At 35.9% G+C, this 22216-nt stretch overlaps 1 protein-coding gene across 3 annotated transcripts in view; it reads left to right on the top strand.

Annotated features, from left to right (window-relative positions):
- Positions 1 to 20499, top strand: part of LOC136040870 (reticulon-4-interacting protein 1 homolog, mitochondrial-like) — a 42606-nt gene extending 22107 nt beyond the window's left edge. For all 3 annotated transcript variants that reach the window (XM_065725274.1, XM_065725264.1, XM_065725282.1), the window contains exons 3-7: positions 1992 to 2227; positions 7910 to 8107; positions 9021 to 9133; positions 12782 to 13055; positions 20251 to 20499. In XM_065725274.1, the coding sequence (XP_065581346.1) occupies positions 1992 to 2227; positions 7910 to 8107; positions 9021 to 9133; positions 12782 to 13055; positions 20251 to 20361 (932 nt within the window). In that variant the 3' untranslated portion in view covers positions 20362 to 20499. The remainder of the gene's footprint in view (positions 1 to 1991; positions 2228 to 7909; positions 8108 to 9020; positions 9134 to 12781; positions 13056 to 20250) is intronic.
- Positions 20500 to 22216: the final 1717 nt, after the last annotated feature.

Genomic DNA, 22216 nt, shown 5'->3' with positions numbered 1-22216 from the left:
GGCATCCACGTCAGGTGCACAAAAATGGACCAGGGATAAAATATTTCTTGTGGGCTATCCCATTCACCAGATCGCCGGTTGTAAACTACCTCCAAATCGTCAAATCCCTTTCCCCCCGTGAGAAATTCCTCCGTGGAAAGATCTTCCCATGTAACCACCTCCTCCCGGCCCCTCCCCACCAGAAAAAATCCCCCTTGAAAACGTCCGTACACTTCCCAATATGGAAAAAGTTCATAACTTTTAACCCTTTCTCCAGGGACTATGGGGGATTAGTTATCCTCAAAGACATAGTTATTAGTTTTTTCGACTATGCTTAACAAAATGGCTATCTCAAAATTTTGACCGAGTGACTTTGGGAAAAAATGAACATAAGAGTTAACTTTCTGGCAGAAAAATACAAAATTCCACGTTTTTGCAGGCATGAGCTTGAAACCTCTACAGTAGGGTTCTCTGGTACGTTGGATCTGATGGTGTGACTTTCATTAAGATTTTATGACTTTTAGGGGGTGTTTCCCTCTTTTTTCAAAAATAAGACAAGTTTTCTCAGGCTTGTAACTTTTGATGGGTAAGACTAAATTTGATGAAACTTCTATATTTGAAATCATCATAAAAATCTGATTCTTTTGATTTATCTATCGGGGTTCCGTTTTTTAAAATTTCAAGTACTATTGATCCCGGTCGCTTCTTACTTACAGCTCGTTACCACGAACTGTTTGATCATGGTCGCTTCTCTGACAATGCACACCTCTCCTGGTGGTCTTGGATATAGCCTTGGGATAAATCAAAAACTGAAACACACAATCATAATTAAATTCTTACTTTATAATTGTAGCATGTTTCCATTAATCAGGTGATCATGTTTCCTTCCATTGTTAATAATGTTTTTTATCCAACAATTGCCATTGAAATATCTTGTAGGAAAGCTTTTCGCCGGACCAAGAATACAAGAAACCCCGTTAAAGAAGAAGACATTACTTATCACGAGATTAAAAACTCCAGAGAAATATTTTATTAGGGCTATATACCCGACCATAAGAGGGGTGGGGGTTGCAGAAAAGCGACCAAGATATTTTGAAAAGGCATAAAATGAGCAATCAAATGGTAGTACTTTTCTTTATTAGTTTGTTTCCTTAAGATGCGGTCACCCACAGTAAATTTGATCTGCTTGACGGTTGGCTTAAAATGTTAACTTGCGCCAATTTGAATGGGATTAATATTCACTTGCATTGGGTTTACAATGCACAGGAATTGATTTGGATGGGATTGAGGTAAAACGGGGGCTGACTTAAACAAGGGCTCAGCTAAACGGGGATTGAGTTAAGCGTGTGTTGAATTACCCGCACATCGGCTAAAGAATATGGAGCTGGTAGTTCCGTGTACTACTGAAAAAAACTGAGTGTTTGGCTTCACATCTCTGATTTTTTGCTAATATGCTTTGTTTTTTGGAAGAACCACCAAAATTCTAGTTTATATGGCACAGGGCATGGTTTCTTTTTTGCAACACAGTGCCCTGAAATTCAAAACATGTCTATGGTCTTTTGTGTCATTCGAAAATCTCTTAAATATTTGCTCATAATTGGAAATTACTACTTACTTAGATCAAAATGAAAGTTAATATTTTCAAAATAGTATTACGTGGGAGATATTTGTCACTATAAAGGTCATTTAAAAACCTGTTTTTTTACGTTTCGACTACTATGGAACGTGGTTCGCTCTTTACTTGGTCGCAATTACTGCTGTAATAAATGATTCTTTCGAAGTTAAATTTACTCTTACAGTTATTTTCGTCAATATCATTCCCAGGACCATTAGATGTATATTTTTTCAATTTTCGAGCTGTCGTCTTGTGAGTTTCTTGCTTAAATACAGATTATTAGTATCAAATTAGTCTATATGAGTGAAAACAGTGTAGCTTATTTATTTTGATCGCTCTTTAAATTCCCCCGTCGTCTTTAGGTGAACTAAAATAAAATCTGTTCGTTTTGCTTTAGACGGCTATGGCCAAAATGTCCTTGAAGCAATAAGGCAGGTGACTAAAGGAAGCCTCCCAGATATCTTTTCTGGCCAGCCAGAGTTTCCTTTTCCCCTAGGAAGAGATTTTTCTGGACATGTTGTTGATAAAGGATTCAACGTTCACGATCTGGACATTGGTGATCAAGTTTTTGGAGTTGTTTCCCCTCATCGTCCTGGTGCACATGCTGAATATACGGTCACTTCAGCATGGGAGCTAAGTATTTTAGAATAATTATATATTTTTATCAGTTTTGATGGTTAAGACATAGAAATTGCAATGATTTCCAACAATACATATCCATAAACTTACATGTGAATTATCAGAATAAGCAAGTGCAGTCTTTTGCTCCACTTGAAAGAAGATTTTAGTACCCAGGATGTTAATAAAGCTTTGTTCTAATATGTATTTCAGAGTTAACTTTCTCCGAAATTCGGTTTCTTTAAGAAGAAAAAATGTATTGCAAACTATATTTTAAATGTTAGTGCAAAGCTTGTAAAGAGATGCAGCAGTAAGTGCATATACAACATGTTGTAAACATACATGGTTTTGCAAGCACAAATGCAAGCACACATAACATTAGCTACTACAGTGCTATAGAGAAATGGAGTTCTAGTAAAAAAAAATGATTCTATTTTAAAAACTATTTTGTTTTTAATTACAAAAGACACTAGATGTAACAATTTCCTTTAAAATGAGCCATTAAATAACTCTCTACGATTTTCCAGTGCCAAGCTAGCTGCGAGAAAAAGAAACGAAAATAATGCCGTATATGAAGATTATCGTAGTTGCAGCTACTTTTCTTGATTTTCAAGCCGATATATTTCCCTTGTTGTTCAAGCCGAGGAACGGTAATTTTCCTATGTTGGGGTTTCGGACAAGGTGGTTCTAATAGTATGCTTCTTTTTTTTTATCTTATTCTAGTCTTAGGAGTTATAGACTATTTCATTTTTACTATGGGGCGTGAACGTCTCTTACTAGGTTGCTAGCTACCGCTGCAATCTGGATCCTTAAGGAGACCCCAGACTGTCAATCATTTTGATCGAAATCTTCCGTCGATCGATTGACTCAAGCATGATTGACCATCTAGGAACATGTTTGACGCGTGAGTCAAGCGTCGACGATGATTGATAGAAAGTTTGAATGACTCAATCATTTTGATCGAAAGCAATGTGTTGATTAGCTTTAATCAAGATTGAAGGGTCGATTGAAGGTTGATTAAAGCACGCGTCAATCGATTGACGGAAATTTTTTATCAAAACGATTGACCAACTAGAGCCTCCTTTACTGTGACTTCCAATATTCCAATATTAGTTTGTAGAATCCTCCTATTTTTCCAAATTTTCCTCGAGTGGGAAAAACACCCTGGCCCTCGGTAGTGTGAGAAGTTTTCGGCCTAACATAGAGACAAGAAATGTCGATCTTGTTTTTTTTTTTTTTTTTTTTTTTTTTTTTTTTTTTTTTTTTTTTTTACATATTCTCCTTGTGACGCTATACACTTCTCCCAGCGATGATCCCATCTCTTTAATCTGTAAAATAGTACTCGGCGTTCTTCTCTGCAATATAATTGTTCAAGAAGATGACTACCTCCTCTTTTGACGAAAATCATTGTCCTAGCGCATTTTTTAGTTGAGGGAACAGAAAGAAGTTGCTTGGGGCTAGAACTAGTGAATAAGGCGGATAGTCAAGCAGTTCAAACTGTAATCATGGATTTTTGCCACGGTAACTGTTGAGGTATTAGACGGGGTGTTGTCTTGGTGAAATAGGATTTTGTTTGTGTGCAAATGTGGCCATTTGTCCGTAATTTCTGCTTTCAGCTTGTCAAGTAAAGACGCGTAGTACTGTCCTGTGATGGTTTTCTCTTTTTGAAGAAAATCGCATTGAATAATTCCATGACTATCCCAAAAAAAAGTCGTCATCACTTTCTCAGCCAAAAAAAAACATATTCTCTTTTTTTTTTGGAACCGGTTCCGCCTTTGCAGTCCACTGTTTTGACTGTATTTTTGTTACAGGAGAATAATGATGTATCCAAGTTTCATCTATAGTAATTAATCGGCGGCGAAATTCGCTTTTATTGCGCCTAAAATTCACCAACATTTTAGATTCACTCAACATTTAAAATTCACCAACAAATGCAAATGTTCATTCGAACATGTTTTTGGTCTTAGCAAACACAGCTCCCAACGCGGGACAGCTTTCTCATGCCTAGATCTTGATTTAATACGTGATAAATACGTCCTTTGGTCATTTTCATTGCCTCTGCTATCTCTCTCACTTTAATTCGACGGTCGTTTTCCACCATTTAATAAACCTTAGCGACGTTTTCGTTACAGTTGTTGGACATCCCAAACGTTCATCATCTCCCAAGCTCTTAAGGCCACGTTTAAATTCAGCTGCCCAATATTTCAATGTGGTAAATGACAGTGAAGAGTCCCCGTACACAGAGTCTTAACTATCTTAGATCTGCGTAGGCGTATTTCCTTTCAAAAACAAATATTTTATGACAGCTCGATGCTCGAGTTTTTCCATTTTCACACAAAGACTGACATCACCTCACGAAAACGACCGTCAAATAAAACCTGCACGTCCAAAATGATGGAAACTTTGATATGTTGGTGTTTTAGATGGACAGCTACATTCCCTGACTTCTATTGACGAGTTCTGTCGTCTTCAGGTTGAGGTCAGAAACTTTTCGTACCACCCTTTTTACATCTTCCTTGCCTCCACGATCTTTACTGACAATATTACCTAGGGAAGTGAAGGTGATCAGTTGGTCGATTTTCTCGTTACCTAACATTACTACTTCTCAACAATTACCACTTGCCACTTAATAACATCATCATTTGCATCCACTATATTTACGAAAAATACTACCCAGGGAAGTGAAGCTAACCAGTTGATCAATTTTCTTGCTCCTAACATCACCCCTTCTCCCTTATTTATTTTTTATCTAGGAATTTACCCTTTCTGATATTAATCTTTAAACGTATTCTTGTGCTCTGAACACTCAAAACCTCTACAAATCATTTTTCCAGCCGTTTTAACTAGAATACTCAGATCATCCGAAGGATTTAAGTCTAGGAAAATTTTATTTCCCTATTTGGTGGCATGTTCTTCCACAGTCTTTGCCGTGTTTCTTAGGGTAATTTATGCTGCTGAAACTACAGTGAAAAGAAACTGCAATTGTGCTGAAACAACTGAATAAAAACTGCAATTAAAAATGGATTATAAATTACACGAACGTCCACCAAAATAATCTATATAAATTGTGATAGGATACAAGGCTGGTCTACTTCTGATTCTACGCCATACCCCACTTCCTACTTATATTCTCGGAGATGGCACCAATAACTTAAAACTGCCTACCTGGTATACCATAGAAGGGCAGAACCTTCACTGAGGTTTTCCACCAGATGAATTCAATTCCTATTAATAAACTGTTAAAGTGTGGACTAAAGGACTCTGATGATTCAGATACCTCTCATTTATAAATCTTAGAGTGAAAATATGGTTGATTCATCGTCTCCTCTTCCTTAAATCACATTGTTCCTTTTTAAAACTTTATCTACATCATCAAGTTTGGGCACTTTGGCCTGAAAAGACCCATTCTTGTAAAGCCTATTCCACTTGAATTTATTCGAAGAACCAAATGGTTTAAGGCCATTTTTGACCGATTGAGACCGTTCCCTGGACGACGTCTGAACGATTACGAGTCGAAAGAAAAGCACTTTTATATTTATGAAGTTAGTTGGGAGATAGGGCCCAAGGATTGTGCTATAAGCTCTCCATTTGCAAATACCAAAAAAGTTCTTTGATTTCTCGATTCAAACTCATGACCAAATCAAGTCTGGAATGTGCATTTACAGTTTCTGGCTTAGAAACTCATCTGAACCATTCAAATCAGGAAGTCATCCAATCCATCCGACTATTATTTAACTTTTGAGATGTGCGTGATCCTGTCTTCAACAAGGTGTATAGTATGCCCGTGGTTCTACTTTACTTTGTCAGGGAAATTTTTGTTTTAAAATAGACTATTGAAATGATTTGGGATTTTGCCAAAGGAGTGTTAGAGATAATTTCTATGGAAATGAATCTACAGAGCTGCAGATTTAAATAAGTTCATATAATTTATGACCCTTCCCTTGGGGCTGTACGCCTTATGTTGACCCCAAAGTACACTTTTTAGTATTTTTTGACCGTTTTAATCAAAAGTGCTATTTTAAAATATTAATCCGACACTCATGTGAGTCTGTCTGAGCGTTTGGGGCACGAAGGGTGATGAAAAGCTGATCATTTTGCTCTGATTTTGCCTTATTACTTTTATAGGGCAATGCAAGTTTTATTCTACTACAGGATGAACCTTCCTACATCTTTCTACAATCATCTCTTATATATGACATAGCCTTGGGGAAAAATTTGTGCACGAAGAACGCTCTTTTCTAGGTCAAGTCAGTTGCGTTAACTATATCGAGAATTAATAAACGTTTCTGTCTCTCTAAGGGTGCAAATTGAACTATGGAATCTGACTCCCTCTGTCGTCCCAACATTGTATATGTGATTTTTTATAGTGACAGATCTTAAACAAGAACCAAAAAAAGCACAAACCAATATACAGAAACAAAAAAAAATTTTTTTTTTCTTTTAAGCAACAAAAGCAAGTTACATTCGAGTTTGGTGTCATTTCTTCAAGTCAGGTAGGGTATTCGAACGATGGTGACAAACAACCAAAGGATTAAGGTTGGATCTCGCTGACGGACTCGGAGGAATTTGGAAGTTATCCAAGTTTTGAAGATGATAATAAGGTCGATGATAAACACAATGGAGTACATGTAAGGTGACCATGGAGTTTATCCTCCCTAAAGTTGGGTCTTCGGTGCCCAGGCCGCTGCTTTTTGGGATCTAATATCGATTCGAAGTAGTTTTCTAAGTTAGGGTCCCAATGGCAACTCAATTGGGGCAGCAGCTTGTTAACTCTTGTGTACTAGGAAATCCAAATCAGTTGGATTTCAGTTCTCATTTATTTTTATTTATTTATTTTTTGTTTGGTTCCGGAGCAGTGACACCAATTCACAAAAATATAGTCGATACAAGGACAAATTCTTGATTAAAAAAAAAAGATAAAGTCTAGGATGGGTGTTTTTCGATTTATTTTTTTTAAGCGCTCCTGGGAAATTATTCCCATACCCTGGGGGTAGTTAATCAACAATATTTGTTCCCTGTTTTCTTTCATCTGCATTATTGAGTAATACTTTCCTAACAAAATGGTTTTTTAAAGTGTTGATACTATTGGTAAGCGTCGTATGTACTATCGTGTTTCCTAAATTCCTTTTTTTTATTCTTCTTAGCACTGACAGATTTCCAATTTTAGGTAACTTTCTTTGTCCAAAATTAGCAATCCACTGCTGTGACTTTAGATCCAAAGAGGCCCACTTGGGTACCGAAGTACCGACTTTAGTTTTACCGGTTGCCGAAGAAAGATTCAAGATGAAGATTTTTATATAGTGATATGCTTATTCCAGGTTAAGTTGGGGTTAAACTTTTTAAGTATTTTTTCTACATTAAGATTTCTTGCTCCGTCATAATTGACGTTCATATAATAGCAATAAAAGAGACAAGACCGAATCAAACAAAGATACACGATTGTTCAAGTTGATCAAGGGCAAATATGTTTGGGTCTTCTAATATCAAGTCAAGGTCTTTACCATTGTGAATTATGTAAAATTGACCAACTACAAATGTTGGGAAAGTCAAAACCAATATATATAAAAAATATGAATGGAAGGGAACAAGAAGAATGGTCTTTATCATTAACAAATAGCCTAATGCAATGGATGCTAAGGTAAAAGTTTTTGCCAGGTCCGTGGTTCAAGGCTGTCCATTGAACGTTTATATTTTTAGGTTGTACGTAAGCCTCAAAAGCTGAATCATACAGAAAGTGCTGCGATTCCATATGCTGCTCTTACAGCTTGGTCTGCTCTTTGCGTTACTGGACATATATCTTCAAGGAATGCCTCAAAAATGAGAGTACTCGTCCTAGGTGGCTCTGGTGGTGTTGGTACATTTTCGATTCAGTTGTTGAAACATTGGGGAGCAGAGGTAAAAATAACATGCTTTTTGTTTGTGCACAAGTTTTTTTTTTTTTTTTTTTTTTTACATATGCAACGCAGAATCGTTTGATTACAGAAAAGCTATATTGTTTTTGTACTATTGCTTGGTTCCAAAATTTATTTCAAACTTTAAAGTGAATGATTTTTCCTGTTTATGTATCATAAGTTACTTGTTGACAGTATTTATTCTGGTTATTTCTGTTAATAATACAAGAACAGAAAATATGAAATAGATGGAGGTGCAACACACACTATAGGACACGTTTGAATAGAAACTTAGGGAAAACAATTTGTCCCGTTGGTTGTCTTCCCCCCCCCCCCCCTGTGCCTAAGAATCAGTCAGAATATTACTGCCTAAGGTTTACAAAATGTATTTTTGGCCAAAAATCTACGTTTTTAGCCAAGAAATAAAAAAAAATTCACAGGAACAGTTGTAAGTGGAATAGTTTGTTGTGCTCTCTTACTATATGCTGGAAATTTAAAACTACTTTTACTTTCAGTTCCTTTAGTGGGTCAATCAAAACTGCTGCACGACAAAAACCAGTGCAGGCCAGCCTTGCCTTACTTGGTTGCTGGGAAAAATTTTAAAGCCTTTTGGAACTCAGAACTTTGTTGGAGAAATACAGTGGTATCTCTCACAGGCCATGAAAAACATGCATGCAGAGTTTGCCGCATATCGTTTAAGTGGTGTATGTCGTACATAGCATGTCATTCTTTTGTGTTTTGTGAGAAATATCTGAATTTTCTTCTTTTTTTGAAGCAGTATATAGCCCAGAGTTTCAGTTTTCAACAAAATAGTTATTATTGTTGCTTAATACTGGTATTTTTAATAGGGAAACAGATTTCTTGTTTTAGAAAAAATTGAGCCAATGCCGTTGTTTGATTTTTCTTTTTCCTTTCAGGTTGTAACTACTTGTGGTCCAGAAGCTGTAGAGCTTATGTTGCGTTTGGGGGCTAACGTTGCACTTAGTTATACCGATTCTGAAACAGAGGGGGAACTGCTGAGTATGAAAGGGTGAGTTAATTGTTTACGCCAAAAATGATGAAGATTTGTTCTTGGTCTCGATAATTATTCTTCTTATCCGTTAATCTTCAGGGGGTTCAGGATATCGTAGGCGTCCGCGTTTCAGAAATAGCATTCACGGGACAGTTCCCCTGACGAAGCTTTATCATAAACATTTCTGACCGCAAGTTTTCTCCTGAAGTACGCACGTTATCGTTATGAGTTATTCCTGTCGCGAGAAGATCTGGAGGGAATCGTATAGGTATTTTTTTTCTGGGAAGGGCTAGCTTGTACTGCCCAATCACAACATATTTGCAGCATTAAAACATTTCTAAAGTGATTTCCCCAGAATTCGATTCTAGACTTTCCCCACAATTCGATTCTTTATATTCAATTTGATTTTCAAGGTCTAATTAAGTTTTAGTGGATTTTTACGGGTCCTCAATTCTCTCATAACAAAGGACAAGGATACTCACGCATTGTATAGTAGTTACACAGAGTCTTTTGTCAGACAGTGTGTTTGGTCAAATTTCAAGTGGCGAAGTAAAATCGTTGGGAAAGTTTACCAGCAGATAAAAGTTTAATATTTTCCTCTTCCTTTTTTTGGGAAGTCGATTATTTCCAGATTGATAGGCTATCTAAATATAGTCATCTAGGAGAAGGTTTTTTCAAGTTCGAAGCGGTCCCAGCAAAAATTAACTTACCAATAGAACAAAACTCAAACACTTTCACTCCTAACTTTTTCTTACAGAGAAGTTTTTCTAGAGGCATATACTTTCTAAATCCAAATTTTCTTTCATTTATACATCACTGTTATTAATGAACTTCAAGTCTGGTTCATTTGACTCGTAGTACTCTTTTTTTTCTAACGAATGTTGGATTCTTGAAAAGATAGTCTTTACTTTTAAGTGCCTTCATCTTCAAGTATCTTTATTTAAAGACTAAAGAGTCTGGTTATTTACACTTCCATAAACCGAAGCATAAAATAAACAAAAATTAATCTCTCTAATAGGACGCACAGTATTGATACCTGAATAGAAAACGTGTTGAAACAAAACATATATTAAGTCTAGAATTGCTGAGAGCCAGGCTGGGGCTGATATTGCCGCTAACAAACCTGATACTTCGTTTAAAAACACAACTATAACCGGAAGATTACAATTTCGGATCAAATTTGGATTCGAACCAAAACACTGTGAATTTATTGCCTTTTGCCACGTTAGCCCCAGACCCCTATTCATACTAGGTTATTTTATTGTTCAAAGGTATTACAGCATTATGTAGCATCCATATGCTAAATTTGACGACTTAAATTGGCCACCTCCCGCCCTCTTTAAATCCTGGATTCTAATGATGCAGTCTGGGCTAATCGACTCATCAAGCTCTTATTATAATTATTAATATTTGAGTTTTATTTTCTTATTAATAACATAAGACATACTTTTTGAAGCTGCAGTTTATTTGGGCTGGATGTTTTAGCTTTCACTCTTTATGCCAAGTTGGAGTAGAGGATCATTCTGCAATTTGGGAATTGCAAGTTTTCTCCATTTTTAACCAGTTGCCAGTAAAAACGTTTGAAGTGACAACATTATTTTAAAACAAGTACAACTAAATAAGCCTTTTTTTAAATATTGCGATTAAAATGTTAATTGTTTCCTTCCCATATTACTCTTATGTTAGAGCGTGTTTCATTTCTTAGGAGTTTATATTTTCGTTTATGTTCGGTATATTTTTGTTTATGTACCCACCTAAAAAAGCAAGGTAATATATACCTTACACAATCAAATTGATCACTTTGACCGGCTTAGTCAATTAGGTGCCTAAAAGGAGGGGGGGGGGTGTGACCGTTGAAAATACACTTTGGATTATCATTCCTGAATTCTCGAAGGGGTCTTTGGTCCAACCTTGTTCTTATAGAATCCCCCCCTCTCCATCTCTATAAAGATGAGCGAGTGAATCTGATCTATTATTTTAAAATTAAAAATATGTTAGCAGTAAGAAGAAATCTGTCACTCCTTCAGAATGTATCTTGCATGCTTGCCTGAATATACTCTTAGAAATGAAGGTAGGCTAGGGGTAGATCACCTCAACTCCATATTCATCTAAAGAACCTCTTTCGGAAAATTTGAAAATGTGGGCCTAAACAATGCACGTTTTCAGGCTTTTGGTCCCCTCCCTCTTCTCACACATAAAGATACACTGATCCCCCCTAAAGTTTTTGGGAACTATTCAATGCAAATGGATGCATGATACTTTAAATGATTCAACTCAATCACATTATTTATAAATGCTTAAAATATTATGTATAATCACAGTTTATTTTTAACGGGCTGCATATTTGCTTAGTAAGAAATGTGCTGACGCGCCGGGTCGGCACGTAAACTGGTCTAAATGACTCTAAAACTGGGAGGTTCATTAACTTATCGATTTTATCTCATGGCTCAACAGTATTTTGGCCCTATTTCGGCCAGGATTTTGGTTTTGTGGCACAAAATAGCAAAAACAGGCATTTTTTCTTTCTTCTTTAGTTTTTTTTTCTATCTATGTATTTTCAATTGTGAAATAGCACCCTTGGCCTTGTCTATTCTACTTTTTATATTTTGCTAATAATACTGTCCAGGGAAGCCTTCATTATTTCCTAGTCTAACTGACTTGGTCTTCATGACATTAATTTTCAAACCTATTCTTTCCCCCCTGAATCCTCAAAACCTCCAAAAACTAAATAATTTCGGTAGCTTTTCTCTTGGAACGTTCAATCCTCTTGCGTAGTAAAATCTAAGGAGAGTTTCATTTCTGCATTTGATTCCATGCTCTCACATATCGTTAGCACTGCTCCTTAAATGCTAAGTTTATCAAAATGTAATTCTTATAACTTGGGATAGTACATACCCTTGCTTAAATCTTGAATCAATACCAAACCAGCTTATAACATCACTTCCTATATTAATCATAGCAATATATTTCTCGTAAGTAGCACTAATCACTTTAATGTATATATTTGGTGTACCCTACAAGGCTACGAGGATAACACCTTCATTGAATATCTCTACTATCAGCTGAATTAGACGCTTGTTTATGATCTATAAAACTGAAGGTTAAAAGCCTGATGATTCAGGCATTTTTAATTATTAATCTAAGAGCGAGAAATTTGTAAAAGCATCCTCTCCCCTTCCTAAAACCATATTGTTCTTCTGTTAAAACTTATCTATAACATCTCTAAGTCTAAAAAGTATCATCATGATAAGCAATTTGCTTCTTATAGAAAACAAGATAATGCCTCCATTATTTCCCCACTCACTCTTATCATCTTTCTAATAAATGGGTTTAATTAAAGTTTTCGTAAAACCACGAGGTACTCCCCCCTTTTTTTATTTTCCTATTCTTAACCTTCCTTTTTTTTCTTTTTTTTTTTTTAACTTGAATAACTATCTTTTATGCCGGATATGCACAATATATCTACTTATCTGCCCCTTATCTTGTGGAATAACCAGCAATAATTCAATCATTTTAGTTTGTAACCATAGAGTTGCAAGCAACAATAGCAGTAATTCTTAAATCCTATTTTCATGGTTCAAGAAAGTTTGAAGCTAAATTTCATAAAGCAACCATATTATTTTCTTCTAAGATTTTTGCTAAGGAGGAAAAATTTCCTCCTTACAGGTTTGATGTAATCCTTGACGCAGCAGGCACAAATAATCCCAAGTACCTGGACATGTTAAAGCCTTGGAAGTATTCAAAGTATGTAACTTTGTCTCCTCCTTTCCTCAGTAATACGGACACATTAGGTTTGGCTGGAGGACTTCTGAAGAATGTTTTTGAACTCACGTCTTCGAATATTCTCAGTCATATCAAAGGAAGTAGCTACCGCTGGGCATTTTTCACACCAAATCGATACGCGCTGAAAGAAGTGAGAAACTTATTAGACGATGGAAAGGTATGAGCCTACTTGGCGGCAGAATTAATATCTGAGAGCCCAATCATTCAACCAAACATTTTCCTTTTAATGTAGAAGTGCTACGGAATAATTTAACATAGATATGTTGTAGGGGACGATAATTTTCTTTTTTAATGGGGTAATGGGGGCTCAAACCAAATTGTCAGCTATCTCTAATTAACACTGTCTTCATCACAAACTGAGGTCCCTTTCTTATCTGTTACAATTCTCCAATATCTGTGGAATTTGATTTGGGCTATTTTTGAAACTCACATAAATTTATTTTCGCAAAAAAACTTCAACCATTAAGATTAAATGAAATAATAGTTACTATTGCTCAATCAATTTCAAACGACGATTCTTCCTCATTTGACTTTTTTTTCAAAAAGTGTTTTAAATTTTCGGTTACTATGGGCTGGACTTGGCTCTTCGCGGTGCAAGCCGCAACTTTTTCGCTAATATTCCCAGCGAACTTTACAAGTTTTCTTTCTAAAACATCGTCTACAACTTCAGTGAAAATTTTCCTAAAATCATTCCAATCTTTACACTATATTGTCAAATTTTGAACTAACCATTCCTCTCAAATTCTAATCCTGAAGTCTATCAACGTCATAACTACCTGGTAAACAAGTCCTAAGTGTCAGCTTTAAATTGACTCTAGATACTACTAAGTGCATTCCTTTATTTTAACATGAGTGACAGCACTCTTATATGCCCTAGTGTTCTACATGAATCTTCCAGTATTTGGTTCACTGTAACATAACAACGCTGGTCATTGTACAATCGTTCTAGTAATATGTTACGAGTGATTTTATGACGAAATGCTACAGTGGTTACTACAATGCTATTTTATTTTAACATTTTATTACCAGTGCTATTTCCCTTCCCTTTGCAAAGTTACCCTAGGTTAGTATACTATCTATCTCAAATTGAACCAACTGTGAAATCCGAGTCCTCTAGCAAAAATGTCGTATTTTTTCCAGGGATTAGTTCCTGCAATTGTGTGTGAAATCTGTCCAAATCACTTCTGCCATTGTCTCTGTCCGTAGCATGAACTATTATAATTGAAACCTTACCGTATTTAGCATTAAGAACGTTTTAAACAAACAATTTTCCCGTGAAAGCAAAGAACGTATTTAAAACTTCAATATTAGCTTGTGAGATATTGAACTTGAAACGAATGGAAATTGCTATGAATGAAGAAGTGAATCATGAAACTGAATAGAAATTACAATGAACAATGAATTCTAAATTACACGAACGTGAACTGTCTCAAATAAACTTTATGCCCCCCCCCCCAAAAAAAAAGGTTAGTGTCACTTGGGTTTTTCTGAAAATAGTAATTTTATTTTAAACAATTATTTTTTGTCAAAAAGAAATCAAATGCTGTTTGAACTAGTCAAATTCATTGAAAAAATTATCCCGAATAAATTATCTTTTGGCATGATTTTAGTTTTACCGTTTAAATACGGTGCTAATTTTGATCAAATTTTCTTCATTCTAAATCCATGCCTATCTAATATATAACAACTTTGATAGCTGAAAAAGCATGAAGAAACATCGATTGCTAACAATGAGATAGACGTTTTGAGTTATTGAGATGGAGAGAAGGCTTTAAAACAATGATCATGTATTGGTCCATGGATCTCCGTGTTGTTTGGTTTCTTAGTTTGCTTTCCGTTTTGTTTATTTTTATCCGGTGCGTTTCGTTCACATATTGATTCAAAGAAGATCAAGATCAAGCACCTGTATAGCTGTACCTAGTTGATGAGAGTTGAATGTGAGTGTCTTTCCTTCTTTCTTTTCTATAGTGCTGAATTTCCTTAACTTTTTCCTATAGCGCTGAAGAAGAGAGGCGATTGATCATTCGAAATATCCGTTTTATTTCATACAGAATTTTTTGATGACTTCATAAAACCCCATTCTTGTTTTTCTCCTCTTTTTTTTGGAGATGGCAGGCCAATGTGGTGTACGAAATTTATTTTGTTTCTTCAAGAAAATCTAGCCCATCTGACAAAATCTAAGAATTCTCATAAGATAGGCGCTGAGTCTGAACATTTAAGATGGCAGCTGAACTTACCTGTGGAAGAAGTGCAACTAGACGAATGTGAAGAACTAAAGACGCTTTATTTACTATTCTATGGGACAGAATGAAGAACTATCAAAAATCACTAAGGAAAAAAATCAAATAAAAGGAAGCAGAGGAAGGTCCAATTCTTTCTAACCAGTGAGACGCAAAAATTTAGGAAAGCTTTAAAAAACACCCAAATTTACTGTTAAATTAACAAACAACGAGTTTCCCAATCTGGGAAAAATCACTTTTTTGGGAGCATTGCACAGTAATTTTCCATCCTTGCAATGGTATATCGAACAAGATGTACGACTCCCTTGGTTAGGCTTCATACAACCTCCCGTTCAATAAGAAGATCAAGGGCTATAATAAAAAATATCAAAAGAACAGATAGAGGATGCAACAAATCAATCTATGAGACATTCAGCTCCCAGGCCAGAAGTTATGCCTACAAGATTAGGCTATAATAAATTTTGAAAGACAGCCTCATGATGGTTTTTGGAGACTTATTTAAGAAAGTTTAACCGTCAGACATTACTACTTTTTAAACCCTTGAACTTTCCACTTTATTAAAAAAGGGAGCCTATGTTGCAGATTCAGCTGCAGTGAATCAGTTTAAGAAGGATTTCAGGAGCAGGCGGTATATCAGTCAAAATGGGTATATAACCATTTGACGAAAATTGTATATTTAGGAAGACCAACAACTTCGGTATCTTTTCCGATCAAGCATGTCTCCCTCTTCTCGGCTGAAGCAAGTGCATTTTTGGCTGTTAAAACATCTACGTCACCTTTGGCTTCTTGTATTTGCCATCCGGCTTCCCCAAGTTTCCCAGCTATCAGCTTTATATTCGATTTATTGCCTGAATTGGAGAGGAAATTCTTTTTTCTTCCGAGTAAGCTTCGTGGCAGAAATGAAACTGACGGTAGGGCACTGTTTTCCTTTTGTTCGCTTCCGACGAATGTGATCTGTAATGGTAGACCCACTTGCATATCCGTCAAAAATGACTTCATCTAATGCGAAACACTACGATAAAAAAGATACGTAAGAAGAAGCTGTCTCTTCGTAAGTGGGTAAAGTGCCCCATCCTACCGAATAAAGTAGCCAACCACCATCTATGACATAGTGGCACGTTTGTGTCGGTATTAATTAAACCTCAGGTTTGTTGTGCTTCCATATATCACTGTAAATGCAGCCTTATCTGACGGGCGCATGGCTTCATGAGACTCGAATAGGGCAGTCGGGAATATTGAAAGCTCTTATTTGAGCGTATCGGTAAGATTCGAACCATCTTTTGAAGCTAAAGCACATAATCATTGAAATAATCATGAAGTGTCTATTTGAATGACTTCGCTATTTGCCACTGGTGAATATTTTGCTTTCAAATTCACTGAACGATCTTTTCCCTTGAATGAATAGAAGACATATTTACCTGTCATTGAATTAGATGGCGCAGTCTATATTTGTGCGAAGTTTAAGGTTAAAATAGCAGTCACTGCACGAATTAGACTGGGGAAGAGGGGATGTTTGTGAACGGGGAAATCTTGACGAAACCGGGTTCAGAATAAAAGAAAAGAATCATCAGTTCAGATTTGGTTTCGTGGGGATGATTTCAGTGAAATTTTGTTCAGATTAAAGTAGGCCTACGCCACAAATGGTATTTTTACCCCTTCTGTCCTCGCTTAGGGTGGAAATGAGATACTAGATAAGGGATTTTTCAATTCTGATGTCATTTTCGGTCTAGCCGGACTGAAATTAACAGGAATTTCAATCCCGAAAATATTGCTAAAATTAGGATTATAGATTTTGCCCTTAAAAAGGGGTATTTCTGCGCGGGCGATTTCAAGTTATTCTGGATATATTATTAAGCGAAATTTCTGAACATTTTAGTGTTCATTTCCTGTAGAAATTGGTGTTCGAATCCTGTACAAATTAAGATTCTGATTTTTCATCCCCCTCTGACGTCGCTTAGGTTGGAAATGGTGTGCTGAATGATAGATCTTTTCGATTCTGATGTCATTTTCTGTCTCTCCGGACTCGAAATAATAGGAAACGACCTTTCAATCCAGAAAATATTGCAGAAATTTGAATCCGAGATTTTCTCCTCTTTTCCCTAAGAAATTGCTTGAAATCGGCACGCGATTTCAAGCAATTTGGCACAAGTAAAAGAATAACCTTGAAGACCAATTGATTCAGTGTTAAAGCGTAGATACAAGTAAATCAATTCGGTTGTTTTTCTATACAAGTGTTAACAAAGCATGATAAGTTGCGTGACTGTCTCCCACTGGGAAAGTATTGGAGTGATACTAATTTTCTAGATATACCATGAACTCGCTCGTAAGTTGGTATTTTAAGGGATGGACTTGGACTTTTCTGTTAAGGTATAATGAATCCAAAGGGAAAATATTTACTAATGATTAAGGCGAGCTGCTATAAGTGATGCTTATGCAAATCACACCTAGATCTCTTAGAGCTATATGCAGCTTTATTTTAAAAGGTTTGTAGGGCCATAGATAGAAACTTCCTTAAATTGTATAATTTCCTCTGTTTTACTTTTTTAGGATACAATAAAAAGCGCAATTACACTAGTCTTTACATAGGTTCGAGGAAGACAGCAACACTACATTCGCTTTACGCTACATTGTCGTTTTAGTTTTCAATTCACTCTTTGCTTTTCGGGGGAAAACTCCGCTCTTTAAATTTCGCGGAAAAAAATCGTCTTTTCGTTTAATAATTGATAAAAAGTTTGTAGATTGTATATAATAATAGTAGTAATGTTTCCAAAGAAGCGTAATTAGAAGTGGTTATTACAAATTCGAAGGGAATGGAGCTAAGGAAAAATGTAGATGAAAGCTGCTGACCTATTAAAATAGTAAAGCTAGACATAGGACTGTGTATATTGCAGTATTTGTAATATACAACGTCGGAAATCCGTAAATACCAACTTCGACTGAAATGAAATACCATTTGTAAACATATAGATTGCTGAGCTGTAGACTCGGAAACTCTTAAATACGAACTTCAATAAAAATCTAACGTCGGTAGTGCTATATGTAGCGTCTTTTAATTTAGGATAATTATAAATAAAAACCTCAGAAATCCCTCAAGATTGTCATGAAGCACCATTTGTAAACATATAGGGTACTGAGTTTTAGAGTCAGAAACTCGTAAATACCAACTTTGATGCAAATCTAACACCATTAATGATATATGTTGCAGATTTTGATTTAGGATAGTCATATTTCTATTGTGATGATTAACATTAGCCCAAGGCCTAACTTTGGGCTTTCATTCGTATAGATTGGAAATCCTTTCGTGGGTTTGATTTCAACAAGTATAACATGCCATCTTTCTATATTTCGCGGTCCTTCTCCTGAATAAGAGCCACAATTTCATCATTTTTAACAAATTTTGAAACAGGTTGAAGTTCCTTATTAATACCTTCTAGGGAAGCTCGACCCAGGAGCCCTTGTGGATAAAATAATTTATTTGCCCAAATATCGCCTCTATTATCCTTTTCCGATTGCAGTGTTTCGCTGGTAGATACAAAGCAGTATTCCTTAATAACTAGGAATGCAATCAACCCTCTTCTTTTCAGACTTGCACTTTCTTTTCCTCCTTTTGTCCCTTTTAGTAAATCTCTTGTTTTTACGCTGGATTGCAATCACTATTTTTTTTAGACATCTTTGTTCATTTGTTTTCCTTTTTACTCTAAGCAACAACTCTTGGTGTCCAAGAGCATGTGCTACATTGTGTTGCGAGAGCAACACTTTGGTTTTGTCGTTTTTTTTTTTTCATTCTAGCACCCCAATTTCAGCTTATTCCTAGAAAGTGGCAAGGGTCTAAACTCTGCGGTTTTTACGGAAAGTAAAGCTTTGTAGAACTCTTGCCTGGGGCCAAAAAGGATGGTTTTTGCTTGTCCTTGAGCCAGAGCCTATAGTGTGTGAAGTAAAGTGGAATTTTATAACCTATGGCAGAAAGAACCATCTGAAGCTATGCATTTAAGCTTTCGTTTCATCAAATCATGTTTTTTCTTTCAAGTGGAAAGCTCCGTTCTAGCAAGCAAACAGGCAGGCACCAGTTTCAAATTGAAGATGGTCTAAAATCTACAACTGTTAAATATACGCGGCAGTTACCCAGCCCCACAGCCAATACATTTTCTTTGAGTGATAAATAGAAAAATTTACAGAAACAAAAAAGTGACATTTTCCCACGGGTTCGAAAGGGCTGTTATCTATTGTTTCTACCCATTTCTGTTCGTGATTTCAGCTGAGTTTATCATTCGGTTTTTCGCACTTGGGATTGCAGTAGAGAAAAGGTATCAGATATGCCTCTTAAACTTTAAAACTTCTCTCATTGCTAAAGTAATTAAGAGTTTATCCTTTGCTCCTTTCTAAGTGATGACGTTAGAAACTCGGCCTACGGTAAAAAAAGTCAACCTTTGAACTAAGACAGATAGATTTTTTTTTCGACGGCATTCGATAGCTCTTGATGAGCTGATCAAAGTGTAAGTCATCCATTTTTGGGTAGAAAAATTCCTTTTTGAGATGTTAAAAATTCCTTTTTGAGATGAGCTGATCAAAGTGTATGTCATCCATTTTTTGGTAGAAAAATTCCTTTTTGAGATGTACCAGTCGGAAAGTTTAAGGCGGTTGACAACTTCAGTAATAAGGTACACACTAAAACCAAAATAGGACGATACCAATTGTGAGACATATAGGGGAGTTTTAAGCAACAGTCGGCTGTTAGCTCATAATCATCTTTGGCGATGAGGGGTTCGCAACTTTGATAGTTGGTGTACCTATTATTTGTTTCTGGTTTATTTGATGGTAAGACCAGTTCGGTTCCAGTGGTAAGACATGTAGGGGACTTTTTTTTTATTTTAAGATCCTTAAAGATTAACAGCTTCAGCGTTTAATCGAAGCGAGGAAACAAAACCAAAGTCTTGCTCTCGCAACACTTTGCTCGGCGAATCCGAACAAACGTTGCCACAACACCTCACGTTGCCCATGCAACGTAGATCTATTTTTTGTTTAATTAATTCGCGCCTCATCTCTGTCATTTTATTGAGTTTAGTGTTATACTTGAGCGTTTTGAGGAGGATCACCAACTCTTCCCTTTTTCAGATACGACCTATAGTCGACAGTGTTTTCGATTATGACAATTTGCCTGACGCTTACGAAAAACTGAAAAATGGATCTACTCAAGGAAAAGTTGTGATACATTTCGAACGTTGAAGTGACCTGATATTCTATCCTGACTAGGTATTTTCAGCCATCTGTAACTTGAAACTAAGATTCGTCGAATTTCATGTAGTTTAGCTTTGATTTTTTCTCCTTTTTGTTAATACAGTCGTTCTTTTAAGCGTCTCAGCATACTTTTTGTTCTCATAGTTTCTCTTCAGCAACAAGCAGATTTTCAATAGGCTCAAGTGCATTTCTTAGTCAACGAAAATCACCATTAGCTATTTAGAAAGACACACAGAAAAACATTTTTGCTTCTACTCGAAAAATTCGGCTTCTACTCTAGGCCACGTCATGAAGTTAGTTTTCGTAAAGACAAAGCTTAGTAAAGAAAATCGACACTCATCTGTTCTTTAATTTGTAATTTTTATCTTTAAATCAGGTCCTAACTTCTGGTTTTGAATAAAAGAATCGAAATAACTGTTTATTTCACTGAAATCGAAGTGTGCTTTTTCCAGATTTTCACTAATACGGGGAAATGGTGATTATACGAACTACAAGGATCAACGAATCTTTTGATGAGGCACTGGTGGTAATATTCGAATCTCAAATGGCAGCGCCCTATTTATCTTTGCACAATAGAATTGTACAAAGAAAAGAAAATTTCAGACATGTCTAGGGGTTTTTCTTATATTCTCTAATCAAAATTTGCAAGTACTTACCATGGTAAGTCCCATTATGGCACTTACCTTGGTCTTGTACCTTCTGGATTAACTTGAACTAAAATTAAAAAAAACTTCTTATTGAAACACAATATGTAAATATTTTTTCATTCAAAATATATTTGACTTAAATGTAGAATATGTAAATATCATGTAGGAGTTACCGACAAGGATAACAAACTCATTTACAGATCACGAGTTTTTTTTTTTTCATCAACGTTAATGATACAAAAAAGAGAGAAAAAATTCAATGTCGAATCTATAGTTTTTCAGATATTTATCAGTAAACAAATACGTGCTAAGCTATTTGTTCTGTAGAGCAACCGCACTGGTTTCGTTGTTTTTTTTTTTTTTTTTTTTTTTTTTTTTTTTTTTTTTTTGTGATTAGCAGTCTTGAGTTCTATAACAGTAAGACAAGGAACTTAGAATCATGATTTCTTTTCGTACAAGACTTAATAGAAGACTGTAAATAGGGCTGAGATAGATATCACCAGTATCTCTATTAAGAAGGACTTTTCGGTGGACGTACTTCTTAATGTCAACTGCCCTCCAGAAAATTTGGTTTGCGTTATGATTGACGGCTTGGACCAAGACAGAATCAAAATTCTGGGGCCTTTGTCGCAAATTCACAGCTTAGTAGGTAATTGTTTATGTTCAGATAGCCTCTCTCGCGATTGTTAGTGGGTCTTTCAAATAGAGAAACAACAGAAGACTAAGTGATTAAAGCACCACTGCCCATAATGGGGTGGGTTTTGTTCTCACCGCAGTTGAAGAAACTCTGCATTTGTTTGAATTTTTATAGAACATTAAGGTTATGTTTTTTTTGTTTTGTTTTTTTAATTCTTCCCGGTTTGACACTCAGTTTTGGAATACTAGGTAAAAGAGTGAAGTTGTTTCTATGATATTCCAAAGGAATAGGGTCAGCTGGACATTAGTGATGATGTATCTTTTTCAGCCTTTCTTCTTCTTTTATCTATGATAATTGATGGGATACCCCCTGGAAAATAAAATACCCGAGACGATTCTGGTCTGGGACTAGGTGATCTTCAGAGCATACTCATAGCACCAGATGAACTAAGGATATTAGCACGTCTCTTTTTACGCAAAGTGCAAGTATCTAAAGAACTAGATTCCAAACGATGGCATAACTAAGAATAAATTTGAAAACTAGAGGTTTTAAGAACCTT

The sequence above is a fragment of the Artemia franciscana genome, chromosome 2 (genome assembly GCF_032884065.1).
Source record: "Artemia franciscana chromosome 2, ASM3288406v1, whole genome shotgun sequence".
In the NCBI taxonomy this organism is placed as follows: Eukaryota; Metazoa; Arthropoda; class Branchiopoda; order Anostraca; family Artemiidae; genus Artemia; species Artemia franciscana.
This window is presented reverse-complemented; position numbering and strand designations above follow the sequence as displayed.